This window comes from Tetrao urogallus (assembly GCF_951394365.1).
Source record: "Tetrao urogallus genome assembly, chromosome: 1".
NCBI classification, from domain to species: domain Eukaryota; kingdom Metazoa; phylum Chordata; class Aves; order Galliformes; family Phasianidae; genus Tetrao; species Tetrao urogallus.
This window is the reverse complement of record NC_136813.1, coordinates 17,141,084-17,167,444: the sequence shown is the minus strand read 5'-3', so window position 1 is coordinate 17,167,444 and position 26,361 is coordinate 17,141,084. Positions and strand designations below refer to the sequence as shown.

At 37.9% G+C, this 26,361-nt stretch overlaps 1 protein-coding gene across 1 annotated transcript in view; it reads right to left on the bottom strand.

The window, feature by feature from the left end:
- Positions 1–22,283, bottom strand: part of ZMYM2 (zinc finger MYM-type containing 2) — a gene marked incomplete at its 3' end in the record, with an annotated part of 66,840 nt that extends 44,557 nt beyond the window's left edge. The window contains exons 1-5 of the mRNA XM_079549337.1: positions 22,231–22,283; positions 20,030–20,889; positions 15,000–15,288; positions 11,486–11,651; positions 10,500–10,712 (exon numbers count right to left, since the gene is read on the bottom strand). Of these exons, the coding sequence (XP_079405463.1) occupies positions 10,500–10,712; positions 11,486–11,651; positions 15,000–15,288; positions 20,030–20,879 (1,518 nt within the window). The 5' untranslated portion in view covers positions 20,880–20,889; positions 22,231–22,283. The remainder of the gene's footprint in view (positions 1–10,499; positions 10,713–11,485; positions 11,652–14,999; positions 15,289–20,029; positions 20,890–22,230) is intronic.
- Between the last annotated feature and the right edge of the window lie 4,078 nt (positions 22,284–26,361).

Genomic DNA, 26,361 nt, shown 5'->3' with positions numbered 1-26,361 from the left:
TTCCACAGAGTGGGTGTAGCACCTTGCAGAGAACAACAAAATTCCAAGATACTACAGCAACTTCAACATTTGCACATGCCACTAAAATGAAACCTTTACTGTGGATTTCCTCCTAAAAGGAGCCTGTGTCCAGATATCAAGCTTCCACCTATGGGAGAGTATTTTACACGGTTCCAGTATTCTGCCTTCACATCTTGCTTTTATTTTTTGTCCTTAAAAATATACCCAGTACCTGATAATCCTCCTCCCCAGCCACAATACTGCAAAAATTCATACTAGGCACCAAGACCAAAATGCAGCCACGGACCTATGAATTGAAGCTACTCTGCCAATACATGCTTATCTTCTCTAGCTTGGTGAAGAGACAAAGCTGGAAATTAAGAATATGTTAAGTCATGTCAGTGAGAATACAGGTGATCACACTTTATATAGAACTTCACTTATTTGAAAAAGTTCAGTGAAAAATGACCATCAGAAACCTACGTGCATGTACAGTATTTCTAGAACAACACAAAATACAAATCTAGAAGTCCTGGTGGAAATGCGATGATACAGCTTAACAAACAGCATTCAGGAATATAACCACAAAACAACACAGAGTTAAGTGGAACTTTCACAAGTTCTTAGACTGAAAAAAAAAATCACACTATAGAAGATGGCAAGACAAAAATACTTTAAAGAAAAAATTATAGTAAGCTGCTCAGTGCTTACTATACTTACTTTGGAAGCAGTTGCTTCCAAAGACTTGCCATCATCTCGTTGAAGCTGAAATTTGTGTATTTTTGTTGCTATTGACAGCATTCCCCAAAATTCTAAACTTAAATATTAAAATTATTTTTTAAAAAAGTAGATCAATGCTGTTAAAGAGATTCAAGTGCATCTGAAGCTGTTAATAAGTCAGCATTATATAGCTGCAGTGGAAATATATTTCAGTAGTCCTACACAAAGGCTTCCCGTTTACTTCTCATGGTTCTCATGTACCATTACATTTGTATTCTCACATTCATCACAATAGCTTGCCTTTCACTTCTGAGAATCTGCAGCTATAATTTCATCCTCTAGGAGTAAAATTTGAGAACCATTTCTCTAAAAGTATTCTCAAAGCTCCAATAAGCAGACAATTCACTAAAACTATGAAGAATCACATAAGCACATAGAAGAAGATCCCTGAGGCATGTTTCTGGCCCAGAAGCAAGACAAATGCTAATGACAGAACTACAGTACCAAGAGTAGTATATTGAAGGGCATTACAGATCAACTGTTGTCTTTTTTTAACGTAAGAATTCACTTGAAGTTCAACAGAAAGATGCTGAAGACAAATAAAAGGGGATGGCTCTTCACATAACAAGGTGATCACTTCTTACTGAAGTGTTGCGGATGTTAGCACTATGAGTGCTACAAGCACTCAAAAGATTCACTGAAAAGAGGAAACAGGATCCTTTCTTCTTGAATGTCAGAAGAAAATACCATCAGCACACCTGTCCTGTTCTCACTCTTCCCTGAATGCCCACTTCGATGCCCTGCAGGTGTCACAGTTCCTGATGTGAACCAGCACACCCATCCTCATTCTCTTACTATGGAATATTTTTCTAACTGAACTTAAACAGTTTTTGCCATACACAAGGAAAAGGGAGTTTAGAAAACAAAGAAAACTAAGAAAAACTAAACCGTATCAGCATCATGAGAAAAAAAAAACTCTATTAGTAGAGATAGTAAGAGAACAAGGAATAGTGAAATCTTCATTATTGACTGAGTAAGGAGGGAAAGAAACAAAACACAAATCTTCCTGATTTCATTATAAACATCACTGCTTTGTTCCTTACTTCAGAAGCACAGAATCACATAGATAGAAAAGGACTTCCAAAGATCTCCAGACATCTCCTGTGCCCTGTTCAATGCAAGTCCAGAGCTAGCTGCTCAGATCTTGTTCAGACAAGTTCATCATCTCCAAGGACAGGCATTCCAAAATCTCTTTGAAAAAAAAACCTCTCTGAAGTATTTCATCAGCCTCACGGATTAAAAACAAATGACAAACAAAAAACACCACTATTCCTTGGATCTAATCAAATGTCCCTTTGTTTTAAAATAGTGTCTGTCATCTCTCATCCTTCCACTGTGCACTTCTGTAGCAGCCCCATCCCACCTCCTATGAAATCATCCTCACCTCTCTTTAGCCTTTTCAAACCTGAACTCATATCTCAAAGTTTGTCATTCCTGGCCTTTGAAAACACCTTGGTGGCTTTCTATTGGATCTATGCCAATATTTTTCATTACAGAGAATCCAAAACTGAATACCTTGCTCCAGAATCAGTTTCTGAACTGTAGATAAGGGTGGAAAAATAAGTTCCCTTGACTTTTCATCACCCTCTTGCTAATACAGTAACAAGTTGTCTACAGAAGCTGTGAAGTTTCCATTCTCTGAGATACTCAAAACGATGGCTTTGGTTCTCGCAACCTGCCTGTAGGTGGCCTGCACTGAACAGAGGGATGGATACAGTTCTCCAGTTGTATTCCAACTTCAGCCATTCATTCTGTGATTTTGTGGTATTGAATCATAGAATGGCCTGGGTTGAATCACTTAGTTTCAACCCCCCCCTGCTACTTGCAGGGCTGCCAACCAACAGACCAGGCTGCCCAGGTATTGCCTGTGACGTAGTTGAAAGACTTTACTGTAAAGGCACACTGCTAACTTCTGTTCAGTCTGTCCATCACAATACCCAAATCTTTTCCTCCAAAGCTGCTTTCTTGGCAGTCATCTCCCACTCAAGAAGAGAGACTGACTTCACCTTGCTCTCTCCATGATACCTCAAGAGTGGTAAAAAATGGTAATGGGTAAAATGTATGCATTTCAAACTGGCCTCAGTTTCAAAGCTTAAAGATGGAATGAATTCGGCATCAATCACCACGATAGAGTACTAAGCATTTGCCTTCCATGCACAACTTCCCACAAATTCAAAAAGCTCCATCTCCATGCTATGCCTGTGAGTTTTCACAGTAACCTATGAAAAAATGTAAAATTACCATCCTTAAACATGTTTAAGAAAATGTAAGTAAAAACACTGTTACCAAGTTATAAAGAAAATAGTATATATTAGACTGTTAAGGAGAAAAAGATAAGCTAATAGGCAAAATTTCTAGAAAATGGCAATGATATCCTGAGGGGAAAACTGGTGCCCAAGTACACCTCTCTCTCACTCATCCACCTAGATTTTAGTTAGATCTCATTAGCTTTTGGCCTCTCGCAAAGCATGAAGTTTAAATACCGAAATAAACATTCTTACTTTCATTCTTTCATTACATGTTTGTAAACAGCAGACTCATTAGATTTCTAGATCTACTCTACATTATAGAAATCAGGTCAATTTCATGATGTGTGTCACGGTTGGTAATTTCAGGAAAAAAATATGAAAAACATTTCATACAGTTTCCAGTTCTTAGGATTCATTAGTTCAGCATACGTTTAAAACCTTCATTCTATCAGCTAGAACAGTATTCCACTCAAATTGGCGGCTACAAAAGTCTATCGAGAAAAAAAGAGAATAACTGGATATACTCCAGAAATAAAGGTACAGCTACAACAGAAATGCAAATTTCTGGAAATAAAATTCATTTGGGAGGCAATTTATCTTCCTGCCATTATAACCAATAATCCTTTCAGAAGTAGTCTTCCTTAATATCATACTGAGAGGTTCAGGTTTTGAGCTCTTCTCGCATACGTCCCACTTAAAGAAACATCAAGCCCAAGAACAAGTATCAGAATAACATTACAATCTCACAGCACTTTAAAAGTAAGCCTCACCTCTGTTTACAACTAAAACTAACTGAAGTCTCCTTTATTGACCTTTTTAGCTGCAAGAACATCTCAATAAAGGATATTAGTGCCTAAGATCTAGGCACCTGTGCTACAAGCTATTACTCTCCATTAAGAGCAGTATTATCTCCTTTACATTCCTTCTGAAGGATGAAGAAAAGCTGCCGTGTAATACAGTGTTCTTGTCATAATCACTCCCAGGTGAGGACCAGGAGACTGAGAACACTAGAAGAGCAGTTGATTGCTAGAGTGCTATATAGCAGCACAAAGATTTGTTTAGAGACAGAGGAAGTGCTCTACAATTGATCTCACATGGTCCACGTAAGAAAGATCTGTACATCCTGCAGCTTTATGAAGTAACGGTTAACTATTAGAAATAAGATTAGAAATAGGGAAAGCTTCTAGAAAATACTCTGGTGCAGAAACAGAGTCAACTTGTGTTCAAATAGAATGTAAAGGATGGAGAACAATTATTTAAGTAAAACAGTATAGATATTCACTACATGGAATTCTAGGGTAACAGAAATGCGTTAGTAAGGCAACCAAGGAAGCAGCAGCTAAACTGCTTCAGATTTATTTGAAAGGATGGTCCAGATGGATCCAGAAGCAGCACACACATCTAAGAACCAGATGGCAGCAGAATCTGTAACAGCAAAGAAACAAGGAACTATATTATATATTCAGTCTTTTGTAATACCACACTTACACTATCTAACAAGAACAACTGCAAACTCTTCCCTGCTCCAACTGAAGACTTTAAGATTACTAGCACCTCAAAAGCATTCACACAAGCCTGAAGAGCAAAGGTTGAAGTACTTGCTTCTACGGCCCTTGAACACAAAGCAACTTGTGCTTCAGCTGAACAACCAAGTGAACAGCATGTGCAATAACTTTTCTCTGGCACTGCTGGTGCTTCCCTCTCTTTTAGTCAATTTCATTTCCACTCTCCAAACATTTAGGGAAATCAGAGCTGAAAATCCCTTCTTCCCTCACCTCAAAAAGTTATTGACTGAGAGAAAACTTCTCCTGTTTCAGCTCTGTGGTTTGCCTTTTATCAACCTTTAACGATCCCAGGTGCTGCAGTACACTGACGATGTGGCTATTCCCATTCTAACATCAATACCTAGACACATCACCTGCTTGCTTCTTCTCCGTAATAATTTCTTGTGCTGCCATGCAGAGCACATCTCAAAATTCTGCTATAAGTACTTCTCTTCAAAAACATACTCTGATGTTCCTATTTCACTTCATTTACAATACATGGGAGAGAAAGAAAATATCCTGAGCACTTACTACTAATATATCTATGTAATGTTGTTTTTTTGTTTTGGTTTTTAATTGAAGAGCAACAGACTTTGCATTTGAAGAAAGACATTTGAAATGGTAAAAATAAAGGGTATTAGAATAGGATATCTTCCAGAGCAACTCGACTTGTATCAGAGACACAAGAAACTGGAGGTGTAAAAACCAAGCAGCCTCAAAAAACTATACAACAAAAAGCCCACAAGAAAAACAAAATCTGAGCAGGAAGCAAGAGGAAATGACATTAGTCTTTATTTGTCAAGAAACGGCCATTTAAACTATGGAGATGAGGTAGAAAACATCCAGTTATTTCCATTTTAGAGGCATACACAGTATCAGATTTGAGATTATTTGAGCTGAGTGATAAATAAGACAGATTACTTAATACCAGACTAAGTATTACTTGAAGTTTAGACATTGGGAAAAGTTTTTCCACTGAGGAGGTGGTGAAGTGCTGCAACAGGCTGCCAGAAAGGCTGTGGATGCCCTGTCCCTGGCGGTGTTTAAGGGCAGGTTGGAAGGGGCCCTGAGCAATCTATTCTAGTACTTGATCAAGCAGCTGGCAACCCTGCCTGTAACAGGGGGGCGGAAGTTGATGATCCTTGAAGTTTCTTCCAACCCAAGCCATTCTAAGATACTACGCAGTAAAACAGAAGTAGTTTGCAACCTGAGAAAGAGGGTCTACCATTAAATCAGTTTGATTGAAATGGCTGAAACCACAACACTGTCCTTTTAATGAGACCAGCGATATGTTAAAAAAAATAAAAATAATAATTAAAAAAAAAAAAAAAGAATCTGAGAAATCAGTATTTCTAGGGGCTGCTCAACTCTCACAGCTACTAGTTTTACTAGCTGTACTTACTGAAATACAGCCATTTGTAACAAGAGGTTAAAGAGCAGTGACAATTGCAGGAAGCAAATTATATAACTATTTGTACCACCAAAAAACAACAAAAAATCCACCAAAACAAAAAAACCACCCAACCAAACCCCTCCAAAAGCAGAAGTACAGATCAGTCTTGAATACCCAAGAAATATGAAAAATCACATATGATGCATGAAGCAAGTTAAAAACTCTAAACGCTTGACTATAATACTATGCAACAAGACATTTTAGCAAAGCATTGAATAAACTTTAAACTAGTAGATATCAGTACCTTCTGTGAGAGTAAATATGAACTTTAATAATAATACTGCATTGCAGAACAGCTATGTATGTAATAGCATACACTGAAGGTTCCTAAACCTCTGTACACATAAAGCAGATGGAACAAGTTTTAAGAAGACTTTCACAGAACAAATTGTTAGGCAAAGAATAGAGTCAAAGTAAGAAAACACAGCTGTCTAGATTGGGCTTTTCCTACTGCTCTTCTGTAAGTGAATAGATAGCTTGAAGGGATGGCACAGCTTGGTTAGTCTTGAAGCCCATTCAGGAAGCCTTCATCTAAACAAGCAAGACAACCCAATATATTCTCATTCAGTGCTGAAGGAAAATTCTCACTAGTTAAGAGATACTGCAAAGCTATTTTTCCTTACAGCACATGAAGACCACTACTTTTAAGAAGCACAAAAAGCAACAAAGTCCAGTGATATTTTTAACAAGAATTTTAGTTACGGAAAAAAGAAGAAAAGCAAGCAACAAAGAAAGAAAAAAGTAAAGAAACATTAGCAAAGAATCAAATGCCTTTCACACCAGAATCAAGAGCACTGGACTGACTAGGCCAGTAAGCAAAGCAGTTAAAGAATACAGCTGGACGTCAGGTGTTGCTGGTAGCACAAGCCATGTCATGAAATTCACTTGTTCCTTAGAACAAGGTTGTCAGATCCATACCTGCTCCAACAAACCAGGGCACAAACAAGATTGACACTACCTTGAAAATGAAGGTGATTATTTTTCTTGGTACAGAGTATCTACAGTATTATCTGGAGCAGAACCACTGAAACAGTGTATGTAACTGCTTTGGTTAATGTCTTCACTGCAAGCATATTTGAGGTCTGTTTCAATTTGCTGCACGTATACTGATTTTTAAAATGGGTCATTTCTTGTTTTAATGATGGACACCTACTCAGAGACATCGAAGTGTGTAAGCATTTGCACAATTCTGTAGGCAAAAAAATAATCTCCTTGCCAGATACTAATCTCATTCATCTCCAGGTTCTTTTTTTTGTTTTCTTTTTGCATCTTTAAGTCCTTGCCTCCCTAGATGTGAAGAGCCAGAACCTCAATACAATTAAGTACTAGTCATCGTTTTCAGGTTTACAAAATAATAATAATTATTAATAAATTCCAGTAAGGATTTTCTCTTGACATCATTTTATCTAAACTGTGATAGTGACTGTGTCTTTAGGGAGATTTTTAATGTCATTTTCTCTCTCACTTTTATTTTTTTTTTTTAATTAAACAGCTTGACTTGCACTTAGCTTTTCCATGCACTGCTACTTTACTATCAGGAAACAATTCTTGCATACTGTTTTTGCATATAGTCAGTGGTCAGTAGTTAGGCTGTGACTATCTAAATTTTTGTGGGTTTTTCCCGCCTTCAGAGCACAGTATTTTCCATAGTAAAAGAAACTTCAGCTCTGCAACTTCATCAGTTGTAGGCAAGAAAAGAGCCATCTCCTATCAAGAAAGCAGAAAACAGCATACTGTATTCAAGATCATTTGTCTCACAGTTTTAAAGCAGATTCTGAAGTAGGAAGCTACAGGCATCCATGGCTTTTAAACATGATTCAGGCACTTCAGAGAAAGACCTACTTCCCATGGCAGGAAATGCTCTTATTTCCCTGCCTCCCACCAATGCAGTCTAAAGCAGAGGAAAGAAACTCTTCATAAACAATGGATCACTTGAGCTCAGTGGCCATTCCAACAGCCACAGCAATTTTTATTATGCACATCTTAGAAAAGAAGAAAAACTGTCCATGATAAGTTGATAAAAATCAATTTTTCAAATCAGTGTAATATTTATTCAAAAAATAGGGATGAGGTATATAGATAGGTACAATAAAAACCAGGTTTCGTTTATTGCTGCTACAAAAGTAAAGCATAGTGATAGTCTTATGACATTTACAATATAAACTGCTTAACACAAAGCTCGTACCAGCAAAACCTATTTATTGTACAGTAACGTAAGAAAACATTTGCTGAAACTTATGTGACACACAGTAACAAGTTGTATAGCACAACGCTGTAATCAAATGACATCAACTTCTCCTACATGATTGACTCCAGTGTTTATTTCAGTACGTAACAGCAACTCTCCCATATTCTCTCTATCCTTAACAGCCAGATCCAAATCAAAAATTTCCAAGAAAATACTGTTACTACTGAATAAAGAAAGCTATAATTTGCTCATCTTGGCCCAATGAGTTTTCAGTGACATTTTCCGAAATCTAAATTCCTTTTCAAAAACAGAATTCCTTGAATACATTCAGTTCAAAAATCTTAATGGAAGCTTAAATGAACCTCGCTAAACAACTAGTTGCTTTGAAATACTAACTGCTGCACCCTGAGCAACTTTGGCACCTACAGCAACATAACAAAAAAGCTCCTAATTCAAAATTAGTTTCCTTAAAAACAACCCCAAACTCTCATGCTCCGTGAGCATTTGAAATCTACCAGTGATTAATTACATTTAATCACCAGTCCAAACAAGATGTACATAAGAACTAGAGTTAAGCTTCGCACAGCCTGTTACAGTTTCCCAGCACCAAGAAAAAAAAAATATTAAGAACTTGTCTGAATAAACCCTCCTGTCAGAACTGAATGCACCAAAACAAAGTATGTTTCTGAATTTTAAAAGCTTCTCTTAAGGATCTGCACAATAATGTGCAATATCCACCACTACTTATGAAGACTGTAATGTTCTGCAAACTGTTCCTCCTCCCCAAATCAAACTAGAAAATGCGACTTGCTACCCACACCCTTCCCATTCTCAAATACACATCTAAACACAATGTAAAAAAAAAAAACATCTGAACAGAGTACAGTCTGTAATGGAAGTACAGATTTATCATTCAACCTCTCAAAATTCCACGTTCATTTCTTAATTCCATATGCAGTGCATGTTATACTGGTTGTGTGGGAATGTCTCAAGTTCAAAGTTAATCTCATGCCTTTTTGTTTCTTCGAGAGACAGTATTCAACGTTTCTTCAAGTCTTCCCATGGCTTCTGGGCATGCCTATGTTTTTAGTATCTTGGAAACCTATCCTGTCCCTTTTGGATTAGCTGTGACAAAAGAACAATGCTCATGTTATGTTTCCAGTTACGCTATTTACATACGCATGTTTCCAGTATTGCTGTTTGCACATTCCATATACATAAGAACAGACAACCCCAAAACAAAAAGTAGCAAAACTGAACGTTCTAACAGAAAATACAAACATACATGATGCAACGTTATGGAACTTATAAACATCCAGTGCTGGTTTCTTGTTTCTCTTGGGTCACTGGTTTCTTAAAAACAGAAGGAGATGAAGAACGAACCTCAAAGCAACGTGCAGCACTGGGGCCACTCACATAGTCAAGTGCAAGTTTAAAATCAGGTAAAGAAATTAATTCCTAGTAAAACAGTAATTTCAGATTTCACAGCACTATTACTAGGAACTCAAAGCAGTATATATTGAGGAAAAAAAAATAACAAAATCTCCAAATTGCACATAATCCCCCAAAGTATTTAATATTTCAAATATTGTGATCATCACTTAAACCTTCCAACCCATATTAGCACTGGTTCAGAGCTAAGTTGGCTCTGTAAAATGTAAAGTGCATCACTATTCACCATCAGATTTCTTGATTTGGAATTATTTTTAAGCATAAGAATAAATGAAACCCAAACCAAGTAAAAATGAAAACAGAAACTTTAGCCCACGGAACAATGAAAGTAACTATCAATTTAAAAAACTGTACAGTGAAGGAGATTAGACATAACATAGGTACACAGTCAATGTGTTAGACTATTCTCACAGCAACATCCAACCTACATGCCCCATGTACTTCTCAAAGTTTCAATTGCATACAAGCCAGCTTTTCTATCCAGAAAAGAACACTGCTTGAGGACTAATAAGCTTGCATGACAGGCTTGTTATTCATACACTCCTAAATGATGCACCCATTAGAAAGAAAGAAATTAAGAGAAGGGTTAATTGCAATGATATTTGATTTATAACAAATAGGTACTGTTATTATAGTAACATCAAAAGAAAGCCAATAGTAGAAGACCCACTTGGGTTAGTTTGTCCCTATTTGTACTCTCGCACTCATTTCATTTTTAGAAATTTTTGTTACTTAAGACTTGAAGATTAAAAAACCGTGTTACAAACAACAGCATACATTTAATGAGTATTAATGCTTGTTTCACTTAAATGTATAGGTTAAGAAATAATTACCTGCTTGTATTCACCAACGCAGTTCTGACAGCAGAATCTTTTCTGCTGACCATCAATAGTAAGAGTATTGTTTCCAGCTCCTTTACTGGGCAAATACTCCCCACAATGCTCACAGCAATTCATTATTAAACCATTTGCCATCCTGTATCTATTGAAGCAGTGGTCACTGCACAGCTTATGAGTCATATTTTTAAAGCTAACTTCATGACGAATCTAAAAAACAAAAATAGAAGTACTCCATTATCACACAAGCACAAAGCAGAAAAGCCAGAAATCTCACATTCAAGCACAATAACTAAAACCAGATTTTACTAGCTCACAGAATAATTTAAGGACAGATCATACAATACAGAAATAGAAATTTATTTTCTTTCTGAAGTTGTAGAAAAAAAAAAACTTAGACACATTTGTTCTTGTTGCCTACAAGCAAAGATCAGAGAAGAAGGTAATAATTGGATATCTAGAAGAATTACAATTTTATAAAATACTCCTGTAGAGAACGGTGAGAGATATATGCATTAAAAATTCTGTATATTAGTAATCTGAACTACAGTGGGTCCAGTAATGGCATCAAGGAAAAAAAACCCACATCATGAAGAATTTAAAACTAAGTAGATGGTACTTACTCCAGTTACCTGCATAATTTTTCAAAATACAGGGTAAAAAATTCATCCGTATATCCTGACTTCTTAAATGACAATTTGCCACCCTGGTAACAACTGCAAGGCTCAATGACTTATAAAACTGTTGGAAGTAACCACTTCATTTTTCTTACAAGTCCAACAAAGTCAACAAGAGTAATTTTAATGTGAACTATTCTCTCCCTTCACTCTCTCTTCATGAATATTAAGCTTATCTCACTGCATATGAAAACACTAAATCATTATTCACCTCTTTATTTTCAGTTCTCTCATTTGTAAACTGATATTATTGAAACTATTGTCATTACTGAAGATAAGAATAGAATCAAACAAAACCAATCAGACCTCGGTTAGTTTACCACAGATAGTGCATCTTGATTTATTCAAAGCTCCTTTTGAAGGATTCTGTTTATCTTCATAGAACGATAAACATGATGTACTGCAGAACTCCTGGAAAGACTCACTTGAATCAACTTGAGCAACGATGGTACCTTTCATTGTTGTTATATCTCTGAAAGACAAAAGAAATCCTCTAGAGTGTACATATATAAAATATATATATGCCCAAACAAGAACCCTTTACACCTTGTAACATTCATTCTTCCTTTTAATGCTTTCATTTCAAGCCAGTTCTGTGGGTGCAGAGTTGTTAGTCACATGCCAAACAAATAATATCTTCTGTTAACTAAAATGATTAAAACTCAACCACAAGTTTGCCCAGAAGCCTTCTCACTTGAAATTTCAAGAACAGTTAATAATACCACTAAAGTTCCAAATCATTTGAACAGTTCAGCTGTCCACAAAGCTGCACCTATTTAATGCATTAAACCAAACACATAACCATAAATAACATTAATCTGAAATACAAAACAAATCCTCTTCTCCTCTCTTCTCCTCTCTTCCCACCAAAGTTAATTTCAAACTTTCATCTTCCACTGTGTGCTGCATATGTAACAAGCACCACATTCATCAGCCAGCCTGTCTATCCAGATCTCTCAGCTTTGTAAGGCTGCCCCACTGGTAGTTTCACTCTTAATTTCCAAACTATCACATTCTATGAATTAGAAGTAAGGAAAAGAAACAGATGTGTTCTCCTGTGCCCACTAATCCAAAGAAATATTTTATCAATGTACAGGAAGTGCTACTAGACAGAGAAAATAAAATGTGGACTGGCTAAGTTTGGCTCTGTATTGTAAGTGATTGAGATTTGCAAAAGACATGCTCCACTCATACACAGGAGCTCTAAAAGTAGGATGAGTGAGAAAAATGCTGTATGCCTCCCTAAACAGATTCCTCTGAAAGTAGGCCTACAAGAAAGCTGGAAATGGACTCTATCAGGAATTGGAATGGCAGGACAAGGGGGAATAGCTTTAAACTAAAATGGAGAGATTTAAATCAGGTATCAGGAAGAAATTATTTAATCTGAAAGTGGTGAGACACTGGCACAGCTGCCCAATGGATGCCCCATTCCCTGAGGCACTCAAGGCCAGGTTGGATGGGGCTCTGGGCACCCTCAGCTGGTGGGTAGCAATCCAGCCCATGGCAGGCAGTTGGAACCCAACGGGCCTTAAGGTCACTTCTAACCCAAACCACTTTATGATTTTCGCAAATAAACTCGTACCATCCCCTCAGCATTACCACTTGCAAGTCTGTTTCCTGCTGAAGGAAACTCGGCAGCTTTTGGTTTGCCTTTCAGCAAGCTAGAAGAGATTCAGGTTAGGGAGTGACACGCTTCTGGCCTGCAAAACAAAGCCAAAGCCTGCCCTGAGGATCTTAAGAGTTTCTGGCTGGACTCTATAAGGATTTATAAACACAATTAGCTCTCAACAAAGTAGATGAGTCTGAGATCAAAAAGCTTTAAACTTCACGTAAGTTGTTGCTGTTTTTTACGTAAGGGTAGTGAAGCAATGAAACACACTGCCCACCAATGTGGTAGATGCACAATCCCTGGAAATACTCAAGGTCAGGCTTGAAAGATATCAGGCTTGCTAGCTTGGAGAAGTTCCTCACTTGAAAAGTGAAGAACAACATCACCTCAAGAAGCATCTAAGTGTGACTTCACAGAGATTCCTTAGAAATCAAACAACTATGCAAACTACTTTAAACAATGCAAAAAAGCTAGGAATCTGTTATTTTCCCATGATGCATAAATAAAGCATTTTCATTTGCATGTTGCTGAAGAGTAATCTTTTTATTTCTGACTGAAATCTTGAAAACTCGTGGCTAAGTCAGTGTTCTCTTGAGAATTGCTCTTTGGATATACTTACAGTGCACCAGTGCACTGCCATGAGTTTTCAAGATTTCAGTCAGAGATAAAAAATTACTCTTCAGCTTTATCTATAATCTATGGAAGAATATTTACCATACAAAAGGGGCATAAAAAAAATAAGTGTACAAACCATCAGAAAGAGTACAGTCTTAATTAGCTCCGTAGAGGTAACTGCTCAGAGAACGGGAGCTTTTACATCTATTTTAAAAGAACTAAAATATTAAATCTGAGATATTTAAGTGTACCAAAGTATGAAAACAAAGGATATAAATACTTCCTATATTGTGATACTGAGTCTCATGAGAAATGAAAATAGACAGATCTGAATTGAATACAAGCCATGCATTCACCTCACTACATATTAATATAAAGCTTCCATTAGTTCAAATACGTGATTCTGAGATTCAGCTACAATCATCTTCTCCAAAACATTCATTAATAAAGGCAGTCCTTACTAGAAGCCTTCTTTAGTTTGGTAAGAATTAATCATTCAATTAGTATCAGTGCAGGGCATACCAGACTGAGATTTTACTCGAAAAGATACAGAAAAGTATGAGTACCTCAGAACTGGTATAGCAACAGAACAAAACAGTACAGCTAGTACACCCAGCACTAGGAAAATAAAATCACAGAATCACAGAATGGTTTGGGTTAGAAGGGACCTTTATTTCCAACCCCCCTGCTGCAGGCAGGGACACCTCTCCAGACCATGTTGTTCAAAGCTCCATCCAGCCTGGCCTTGAACCCCTCCAAGGGGGCATCCACAACCTCTCTGGACAACCTGTTCCACTGTCTCACTATACTTACAGTAAAGAATTTCTTCCTAATACGTAGGCCAAATCTACCCTCTTCCAGTTTAAAGCCATTAGGCTTCATCCCATCACTACATGTCCTTATTAAAAGTCCCTCCCTAGCTTTCCCGTAGGCCCCTTCAGATACTATCTTGGAATTCCCCTTTGGCAATTTTGAGCTATGGAAACAGTTGAAAAATTTCAAGTCAAACCTATCCAATAATTCAGAATAAGCCACTCTGAAGTATGCTTGTCACCCTTTCTACTATCCCCTTAAGTTGTAACTTGAAAAGTTGTCATTGCTGCACATACTCTATGGGACAAGTTCAAAGCTTCTCCTCCTCTACATACACGGTCAACACTGAAAGAGTTCAGTTTTCAGTTTCTACTTTTTTAGATCTCTTGACTTTGTATCTTCTACTTTCAAAATGAATGGTTTCTGTGCAAGAGGTCTAGTCTTTTCATGAGAAATTTTTATCTAAAGAATATATTCTGCCACAGGACATAACTCAGACAACCTTCACCTCCCTGCTTCCCCCACCAACCCCGCCTTTTCTCCATCCTCAAAATCCCTAGTTTGTGTTTGTCTTTCATGGAAATAACTTGCCCTACTCTGATTTCAAACTTACTTTCTTCTTGTGTAAACAGCGAATTCAACATTTCCAAATGACACTGAACTGACAGTATATAAAGTACTTGTGTAGTCAAATTTTATATCATTAACAGTACAAATATCATGAATACATGAGAATCTCAAGTATTACCGGATTTAGCTGCTAAGTAAAAAAATATCCCTTACTTTCTGCACATGACACAAAGTTTCTTTGGAGTGGGTTTGTGTGAGAATGATGAGAGGCAGGTAGTAGAACAAAACAGATGAGCTGATCCTTTCCGTTGATAAGCAGTCTGTCCCTTTTGCAAAGGCTTTTTGCAGTTTGCACATGTAACTTTAACCTGTTTAGAAGGCGGTGGCTGCTGAGTAGAAGGCTGGAAAATCTGTTTGGGTAGTGATGCTACTGGTGACAAAGAATCCACACCTGGTTGCTTTTGATTCCTAGGGAATGAAGCTGATTGGGATATCCAAGAATCTTCAGTAAAGAAAAAAAAAAGTTAAGTGAGCAAACATGAGCACATACAGAGAATTATATGGTCATAATTTTTTTTTCCCTGGAACTAACAATTATAGTGGCATTTTAGAAATTCAGATTCAAAATTCACTTTCACAGTACCACTCTCCACTGCTGAAAAAAGCTTCAGAACATGAACAAGACTCAGAATGGTCCCATTCTACACCTCTTGCACTGTGTTTGCAAACGGGTAATTCTGATCTCCAAACCAACAGAACTGCAACTACCATGGTTCAAGACACAAGCTTTCCAAATTTATCAACATAAGTATGAAAGCTTAAGATTTGCATTAGTTATTTTCTTCTCAAGTGAGCTTTAACGCACAACTGATAAGAGTTATTTAGTCCTGTCTCTGTAGCAAAACACAGAGTTGAGCTAGTCTATTGGTAATCTCTTCGTCTAGCCTGCAGCCAAGGAGTTGTACTGTGAGATTTCCATCTACGTCACTGCTTACTGTAGAGTTTGCTTCTGACGTGACAGTCTTCTCAACACAACAAATACCACTTAATCTGCAAACCAGCATAGCCATGAGAGTTTCAAGTTTTTTTCTGTAGAAATCTATGCCCCTAGAAAATAACATTCCATTAAGTGTTGGCAGTAAACAGTTCCATGTCTTTCTACTCCAGATCTCACCAGTCTTTCAAATGTATTTTTGGACAACAAACTGTTGTGGAACTATGCCACTTTTGGCACATCTTTTATGGAGTGACATTTTACAGAATCATCTGCATATCTACTGGGTAGAAAATTTTACCCGAGTTCTTTTTACGCACCTGGAAACGTTGCATGCTTTTGGTTAAATTACATCATCAGTATCTTGTTTTGAATCAAGAAACACAGCTTGGACAAGAAAAATATACAGTTCTGTCCTTCAATAAACTTTGAATTCTAGGCTTTTCAACAGAACATAAGCTTTCATTTTAATAACTATCACCACAGTTCAGGAACTTTGAGCTTCTAAAGGATGCCAAGAATGATACATTACTTGAGTATAAAACAAAACATGAGTAAGAACTTCTCTTCACTGTAACAAACCATTTACAAACATTTTCAATAGTATGTGTCAGCTACCCCAAGTACTCTCACAGAACTTGAGACTTACCTTTCAAGCCTGTGATTCCACTCATTTAGACAGGTATTTCACTTCTACATACTATTTCACACACATAGCTACCACTCTATTTGACAGTAGCTTGGACTTCTCAAGAGCAACAGTATCAACAACTCTGATTTACTGTTTTCTAATATGTAGATGTCACATTAACAGGAAGAAAAAAAAAAAAAAAACTATCAGGAAAACAATATTCTGCATTTGTATCTTCAAGGCTTCAAATCCTCCAAAAAAGAAAGCAAACAAATCACTGAAGCACAGAACCATTGAGGTTGGCAGGGACCTCAGGGTCCCTCCGCTTAACCCTTGCTCCAGCAGGGACACCCAGAGCAGGGTGTCCAGGACCACCTCCAGGTGGCTTCAGCAGATCCCCAAGGAGGAGACCCCACAGCCCCCAGGCAGCCTGTGCCAATGCTCTGCCACATGCACAGCACAGCAGCACTCCTGGTGTTCAAAGGGAACCTCCTGCATTCCAGTTTGTGCCCATTGCCTCTTACTCTGGCACTGGACATGACTGAAAAGAACCTGGCTCCACTCTCCTTGCACCCCTCCTTTAGATAATCTGCACACGTCACTACTTTCGCTGAGAAGCACATACAAGTCTCTAGAAGAAAAAGGAAGGAAATTCTGAAGGAAAAAATAAAATGGAAATATTTATCTTGAAAATGTTTCCTGTTCAACATCTTCATCAGTGACACTGAGAGGGGGAACGAGAGCCCCCCTCTGCAAGTTTGCTGATGACACCCACGCTGTGTGATGTGGCTGACACACCCAAAGGACAAAATGCCATCCAGAGAGACCCAGACAGGTTCAAGCAGTGGGCCCAGGCAAACCTTATGCGGCTCAACAAATCTAAATGCAGGATCTCTCTGAATAACTGAAACATCCAGACAATAAATTTCTCAAACTTCAACTTAGATGTCAAATTTAGATAATAAATTTAACATGAATACAACAAAAAGAACACAAGATAACATCTGACTTAAAGGCTTATCTTCATACTGCCATTTCCAAAGTAGAATATGGAAGATACTAACACTTTAGCAAAAGTACATTAGGTGACACGACTAAAATGACGAACTGCACTATTTAAATATTTCTTGAAAAGTACGTAGAAAATCCATGATTTTAATCAATATATTACAAGTTAAGCAATGTAAACAGTAAGTGTCTACTGCACTTGGATTCTAAGTTACAATAATTTTTTTTAAACTACCCCAAGTAGTCTGAAGCTAGGCCTTTCGCAACAGTGGTCATTCATGCTTTTTTTCCCCCATACTTCTTCCCCGGCTGGGCACCAGAGTATCGGTATAGAAACTCAAAATATTTTGAATTACTTCTGCTATTCTACAGAATTTAAGCTTTCACATTTTCACATAAGACCACTAACAACTGTCCCATTTTATTTTAGTAAGACTTGCTTACAATACACAGTATACTGCTATTTACACAGAAATAACAAAATCATACAATTAGGTTTCCTGTGTCAGCTGCAAGAAGTTTCACTCTCACAGGCTCTCATCCTGATGGGGGTTTCAACCACCCAGAGAACACAATGAGCCATAAGCAACGCAGGAGACCCCTAGAGTCCACTGTTATTACTGTTACTGTCTACATGGGGCTAGGGGATACACATCCCAGGGTCCTAAGGGAGATGGTTGAGGTGGTTGCTGAGTCACTTTCCATTATGTTTGAAAAGTGGCTGTCAGGAGAAGACCTCAGGGACTGGAAAAAGGGAAATATCACTCTCATTTGCAAGAAAGGGAGAAAGAAAGTCCTGGGGAACTACGGGCCTGTAAGCCTCATATCTATGCCTCAAAAGATCATGGAACAGATCCTCCTGGAAGACATTCTAAGGCATGTGAGGGAAAAGTGGGTGACCCAAGAAAGCAAGCATGGCTTCACCAAGGGCAGGTTGTGCCTGATCAATCTGGTGGCCTTCTATGATGGAGTGAAGCACTGGTGGACAAAGACAAGGCAAGTAATATCATCTACTTGGACTTCTGCCAAGCCTTTGACATGGTCCCTCCACCCATCACATCCTGTCTCTAAACTGGAAAGATATGGATTTAAAGGGTGGACTATTTGGTGGAAAAGGAATTAGTTGGAAGGTCAGCCAGAGGGCTGTGGTCAATGGTTCTACGTCCAGGTGGAGGCCAGTAACAAGTGATGTCCCCCACAGGTCCATCCTGGGTCTGGTATTCCTTACCATCTTTATCAATGACACAGACAATGAGGTCAAGTGCACCCTCAGCAAGTCTACTGATGAAACAAAACTGAGCAGTGCATTTGATAAAACAGAAGGACCCTGATTACCTCAGAAGGTAGGCCCCTGTAAATCTAATGAGATTCAAAGCAAAGTGCTTTGTTTCCTTTGCTACTCCATGACAGCAGTCCTGCTGAGAAGGACTCACAGGTTCTGGCTGAAGAAAAATTTAACACAAACCAGCAGTGTGCTCTTGGAGAAAACTAATGGCATCCATCCATTCATGCTCAGACTACCCTGACCTGAAAGTCTCAGATGGGGAGCTGAACAAACTTCCCCACGATTCATGTGGAAACAGTTAAAAGAACTACTACGCCATGTGGACTGCCACAAGTCCATGGGGCTGGATGGAACCCACTGAAGAGCGTGGGCAGTTGATAGCCAAAGCACTTTCCATCATTTATCAGCACTCCTGGTCAATATGAGAAGGCCCAGAGGGCTGGAGGCTTGCCAACATTACTTCCATTTACTGCCAATGTTACTTTCATCTACAAGAAAGATTGTAAGGATGATGTGGGGAACTACAGGCCTGTCAGCCTGACCTCAATGCAAGGCAACATAATTAAGCAGATCATCTTGAGGGAGATCATAGAGCATGTGTGGGACAACTGGGGAATCAGGCCTAGCCAGCATGGGTTCATGACAGGCAGGTCCTGCTTGACCAACCTGATCTACTTCTGTGTTCAAGTTACCCACCTGGTGGATGAGGAAAAGGCTGCTGACAGTCTACCTAGACTTCAGCAAAGCCTTCAACACTGTCTCCCACAGTACCCTCCTGGAGAAGCTGGCAGCCCACAACTTGAATAGATACAGTCCTTGCTGGGTAAAGAAATGGCTGGATGGCTAGGCTCAGAGAATAGTGCTGAATGGAGTTAAACCCAATTGGAGAACAGTCATGAGTGGTGTTCCCAGGGCATGGCATTGGGGCCTGTCCTGTTCAGTATCTTTACTGATGACCTGGATGAAGGCACTGAGTACATCCTCACTTTGCAGATGAGACCAAGTTGGCAGGAAGTAGCGATCTGCCTGGGGATAGGAAGGCCCTATAGAGGGATCTGGATAGGCTGGATCACTGGGGCCAATGGGATGAAGTTCAACAAGACCAAGTGCTGGATCCTGCACTTTGGACATCAAGTCCATCAAGGCATCAAGTTATTGAAGATTTTTTTTTTTTTCTAGAGTTGTAGAATGTTGTGATAGAAAACCATGATAAGGATGAAGAGAATCAACTTCTACAAGAATTAAACTTATAAACTAAAGCAGTTCAACTGCCCCCCAAAAAATTACCAAACAATTTTAAGGAAATGATCAGAATTCTAACTTACCAGGATTATGATGAGTCACAGATTCTCCATTTTGAAATACATCTCCAGCCACATTCATTCTACCAGGATTGAAAGGTCCTACACCAGTCTTGGTCTGTGAAGTTAAAGATGGGGTGTATGTTTGCATATTAACACCAAAATTACTTGACTGCAGTCCGTTAGATACATCTCCCAAGTTGGCATTCTGCAATGATGTTACATGCGTAATCATTAAGTTCATGTCATGCCCTTCGGCATTTTCTACATGATCATCACTCACAGAGCTCATAGCACCTGTTTCTAATGTAGTTACATTAGCAATCTGAATGTCAGAGTCTGGTTCTGTGGATATACCACTATTACCAATTCCTGAATTTACCTTACTTCTTGAAAAACTGGAAGCTGAGAAATCCATATCGTTGGCTCTATTTTTACACTCTGGAAGCCTTCGCTCATTAAAACTGGAAGCATTCTTCTCCTGTCCTTGATTTGTTTCAATATCTTCTTCATCATCAATAATAATAGTTTCACTTATACTCCCCTTTTGAGAATTCAAGTCTTTCGGAGGAGGAAGCATTTTGCAATCATCTCCTTGAAGTTCGTCATTTTTTGACAATGCAAACGTAGCGTTCCTTTGTTCTGCTATCAGTGATGTAGAATTTTGTGGCGTTTGTACAGGTTCAATAAAAACTACATCATCGTCATCTTCTACAGTAGAGTTCTGGAATTTACTTGGTCTAGAAACTAAAGAACTTGGTGGACCAGCAAATGTATTTCCTACATTTGCAAGACCTGCTGCCATGGTGGTATTTGCTAGTAGGTCAGGAGTACGTTCAGACAGTCCTAATCCTCCCAGAGAACTTGAGTCCATTCCAGACCTGCTGTATGAATAAAAACAAAGCAACAACAACAACAACAAACAAATGTCAGATTAAGACACAACTTTCCAGTAATGGTTCCTAAAAATAACTACACAGATTCACAGAGGTGGTTGGAAGTGACCTCTCAAGATCATCTACTCCAACACCCAGGTACAGAAATCATAGTTTTAATTTTTATTTGGTTTTCTTCTTATCTCAGATAATACACCATGAAAACCCACATAGTTTCTCTATGCTCTTATTTGAATATCTTAAAATTGATTTCATTTCTAAACCTGTACGAGGAAGAGAAATGGCCTATACCAACAATTCCCACTAACAGCTATAAATCATAGTGTCTAGCAAAAAACACATCAGAAACTGAATTTTTGTTGGTACTCATTACAATATCTCCATTTCTCAGTTCCTCTCCTGAGGGATTCCCTCCACCCACGGACACAATGAGCCCGTAACACTTCTTTTGCTAGACTGCAAAGCAAAGTCAAGATTTAGACAATCAGAATAAAAAAAACTGAATTCCTATTAAATTTCATTGTATTAGAAACATTACCAACTTTCAACATCAACAGATTTATACAAAAAAAGACTGAAGCCGTATCAATGCACATCATTTTCATCTAGCAAAAAAAGCTATATCATTTTGCATATTAGTAACTTTGAAGTTCAACTGACATTCCCACACTCCCACAAAGGCAAATCTCCTTACGTGGTCCCAGTATAACTGAGACAGAGAAGCAACGGAGATGGGGAAATGCCACGTGCATTGAGAATACACACACTATCACAGGCGCACAGCAACTTCGCATTTCTAGCCATCCTGACTTCTTCACTGCAGCTTTCAACAGCTTTGATCTCTTTTCTCTCTAACAGCAACCAATGCTTCTTCAGGCTCCCTCACAACAGCTACTTTGCTTGTGGGTTTCAGTTTACATTTAGTTCAGTTTTGTCAAATCCCCTGTTTATAACTACATTATAATGATTTAAATACTGATAAGAGGCAAGCAGAATATGTAACTTCTGCACCTCTTCTTGCCTTCTGCAATTCCAAACAATCATATGATTGTTGTTAAGGGAATTAAATTTCTGTAAAGAATATTTGTACTAAGAAACAGTGAATTAAGCTGACCTCGATAGTACAACAAGAAATACATACTCAACATTATAATTAGGGTATGTCCAAGTACACACTGATGTGTGACATCACTGAGCATTTATCAAAAGCTACAAGTAGCTTTCTGTGCATTGTTATACATTCTTTATTAAAGGAAGCTGAATAGATGAAGTTGAAATATGCCACTCATAAATACTTACCCATCCAGAAATCCACTGCAATCTGTTTACCTTAGTAAGTTGCTCCAAGACCTTTTATTTTCCTTCCTGTGTGGAGCCTGCTCTTCTTGAAGCAACTTGCTACTTTCTGCAAAAGCTGTGTGTTCTGAAACAGGGTTAAAACAAATATTAAATACCTGAAACGGAGCATACTTGAAAACAGCTAGAACCTCTTGCACCAAGTCAGCTCATGGAAATGACTTTTTGGAACTTATAGTTTCAGTTAAAACCTGATTTTCAGCACAGTAGTCCTACACCAATAGGGAAAATGTTGGTCTATACCTTTATTGCCACTAGAAAAGCAGCAACAGTGCTGTTCATTCTCAATTTTCTACTGTTACATTCCATTTCCAGGATTCATTTTTTGGGCTTCATAGGTAGATGGAAAAAGTACAGTGTTAAGACACAGATATAGTTGCAATTACGAAATCAAGTACTAGAATTAAAGAAGTCTGTTTATAATAGAATGTAAAGAAAATAAATTATTTAAGCAAACTGAACTATTGACAAAAGAAATCTTACCAGTTAAGTTTCTTTGCTTTATATGGCGTCAACCTCCACAATGCCTGTGGCAGAACATACAAGGTTAAATTCACAACATGACTAAAGAAAAATTACAGAACACACATCATTCACAAATCAGGCTTACCTTACATTGCTAATCATTTTCAGATTGTATATATGCACTGAAGTAGTACTTAGCACAGGTTCAGACATCCATAGCTTATATTAACACACAACACAAGAGACTGAAAATGCTCAAAGCTCAAGCCTGTACTCATTCCTCAGGTTTTGCAACAGTCATTAGGTTTACCAGGCTCGACAGCATTTTTACAATAGGGTATCAACATGTGTAGTTATCTACTGTTTGAAGATAGGCCTTAAAATCCTCAGGCAGTAAAGAGGCCCAAAGAAATAAAGCACAAATATTCTTCTAAGCATTTAGAATATTATTCAAGCCTTCATGTCCATTAACTGGAGCTGGCGGGGGAGGGGGAAGGAATACAAACAGCAAGGCTGAGAACCAGATTAATCCTGGAAGAAAAGCAACCACCTATTAATTCCTTCATATGTTGTTAGCCTTACAGCCAAATGCCATTATGTAAGACCATCTGAAATGTATTGAAGGTAACACCCAATTGGAATGAAGAGTTTTCTTTCAAAAGAACCATTATCATCAAAACAGCTGGCTTTGTACCTTCCTGGAAATCAGTCAGTTACACAGAAGATTAATTTAATACAATATTCTCTTGTACCTATCATTTTTCCTCTCAAGGGCTGATTAATTCAAAGTTAGATTTCCCTACATCTCAGTTTTTACTGATAAGAATGTATTCAGTTCATTGATTCTCAGAAGTTTCCCAGTTTTATTCCATATATTTTCTTTTTCCACTAGGAGAAAAGCATCACAAGCACATAAAGCTTTTAATGAAGTCTTAAATATACCTGAACAGAGGGGAGCAAAGAGGAAATGAGAATATGCTAAGACTACACCTCAGACCTGAGTCAAACCTTTGCTATTTCTGTTTTTAAAGGTTCTCACTAAGAATATAGATGGAGTTACTACTTTTGCTACAAATTATATGCATGTATTATAATAAACTGGAAGATATCTTTTTGCCTATTCATATTTATTTTTCCCCATATAGGCTCCTAGGAGGTTTTAGTGTCCTGTGTTAGGTATGCCATAACAAGAAAAACTCATGTGCTTAACTGTTGGTACACAGTAATACCTGCTGGTATTTCCACACATATCAGCTTCTAACTCTGCAAAACTCAGCAACAAAATACAATTTTTAATTTTGTTTCTTTTCAAAAACAAAAGCAATTTGCAGAATGACCCATGAAGAGTTCTGAAAATGCTAATATTGAAAAGAGACCCAAAAACTACAGGCAATTTTGTACTCAGTATTTCTAAATGAAAACTAATAGCAACAGAAATAACTCACAAGTATAGGTTTACAATAGGAAACTAAGAAAAACTCTATCCCCATAGCTTATTAAGCACATTTTACTGCTACCATAGAAACGTGATTGCTAGAACCCTCTAAAATTCATTAGACTGGATGAATTGTTAAAACTCTGGATAAAAAATAAATCCAAAGCCCAAAAAGCCACAGACTGGCAAGATCAATTCTGCAGAGAATTTATTTTCAATAGTGTTGCTAAATGAGCTCAAGGTTTTGTGGTACCACGCAGGCACCAAAATTACAGCTGGATGGAAACACAGGCAGTACCAATACACACCAGCCCTTCCTAAACCAGGCTATGTTCTCCTTTTAAATTAGGTTGTACCACTGATGTATAGAAGTCTTCATACTAAAATAAATCACCACCTCATATCTACATTCAGGGTTTAATTGCTGAAGAAATAAAAGGCAAAATCCAGGCATGTCTCTGGAAAAATGACAAATACAACAGCTTTAAGGCAGCCAGCTAGGCAATGCTTCATAAGCCAAGTCTTTATAGTTGAAAAATAGAATAGTTTTAAATTTATTAGAAACTGAAGGAACGTGGGAATGAAAGAACATACCTAAAAACAATCAACAGAAAGCTGGCTTTTCCAAGCCAAAGTCTCTACTAAATGCCATTAGTAACACCTGGGATGAAGGTAACATACGGAAAAGCACGGTCATGGTTACGCACCCTTGGAGCAAAGTCGTAAGGATAGAAAGGAGTCACTGACATCTCACCAAAACAGTTTCATCAATGCAGAACACTTGAAACAGACATTCAAACTAAGACCAGCATGTGCAAATGCTTCCATATAAAGCCGTAAAAAAAAAAAAAAAAAAAAAAAAAAAAAAGTGGAGTGGTTTTGAGAGAACACACATAATTAAGACAACTTGAAAACTAAAGGGATTAATAAAGTTCTGGAGACAGTGTAAGACAAGCATACAAACAACACGGAAACAAAAAAATCCACTGATCTGTCCCCTCAAAGAAATACTTTCTATTAAGAAAGCACTGTATCTTAACTAAATTATTTAAGTTAACAGGTGCTATGCTACATTTAATTTCATATCCGAAAGAGGAGAAACAACATATTAATGCCATAACACAGTGACAGCACGGATAAGAGGAAGAAGCGGGATTGCAAAAGCCAGACATGCAGTAAGCTGAAGATTTCAAGAACTGCTGTGCAGACCAAGACAGACAAAAAACAAACAAGCAAACAAGCAAATCACAGCCACCTACCAGCAGAAAGACCCATGAACAGAAGGAAAAGCAACACTTGGTAATTCTGAGCCATACAACATGGTTGAAGATGCAATTATCCAGACAGCTGTCCAGAATAGCATATTTTATCCCAAGGGAATGAATGAGAAAACACTGCATGACTTTAACTTCTGAATTTTGAAAGGAAGAACAGAAGTACGAGGAACCAAGTAAAAAGGAAATGAAATGGAGCAGCCAGAAGAACAAAAAGCTTTTTGAAAGCCTGCAGGCCACTTAAAGACTCATCACATAAAGCATACAACTAACCTAAACTCCCCCAAAACTAGAAAGGCTACTACCAAAAAGTCTCTGAACTAACAAGAATCATGGAATTACACGTGTGAGGGAAGACATGCATTTATTTGTCCCATTCTTTATCCTTTGCTAGGCAAGGATGTGCAGCCTATCTCGAGCTATCTCAGAGCAAAGGTTTGTCTAACATACCTATTGTACAACAGTACAGTTTTCCAAAAGACACAGCATCTGAGAAACCTGAACCACAGCAGAGAAAACAGAGCAGCATGTTTGCACTGATGTTCAGTAAGGAAAAGATCAGGGAGGAACACATCAAAGCTCTCTTTCTAGGGGTTAAGAATGAAAAATATCCTAAGTGCTAATAAAAGAGGATTTTAGAACAAACCACCGGGACCACATGACTTTCACTTAGACTTCTAAAGGCACTCAGTAATTTTGTATTACAGTTTCTGTAATCAATTACTTAAACAGAAAGTGATAATTGACCAAGTAATTACAATTACCATCCTGTATCCATCACTAAACAGACTGATAGAAACTACAGCTGAATAAATATACTGAGGAAAGATACAGTAAATGGGGAAAGAATTACGTAAATTTTGCAAAGGAAAGACAACATCTCACAGTGCTCCTATAGAGGTAACTGAGGGGTTCACATACTCATTGACC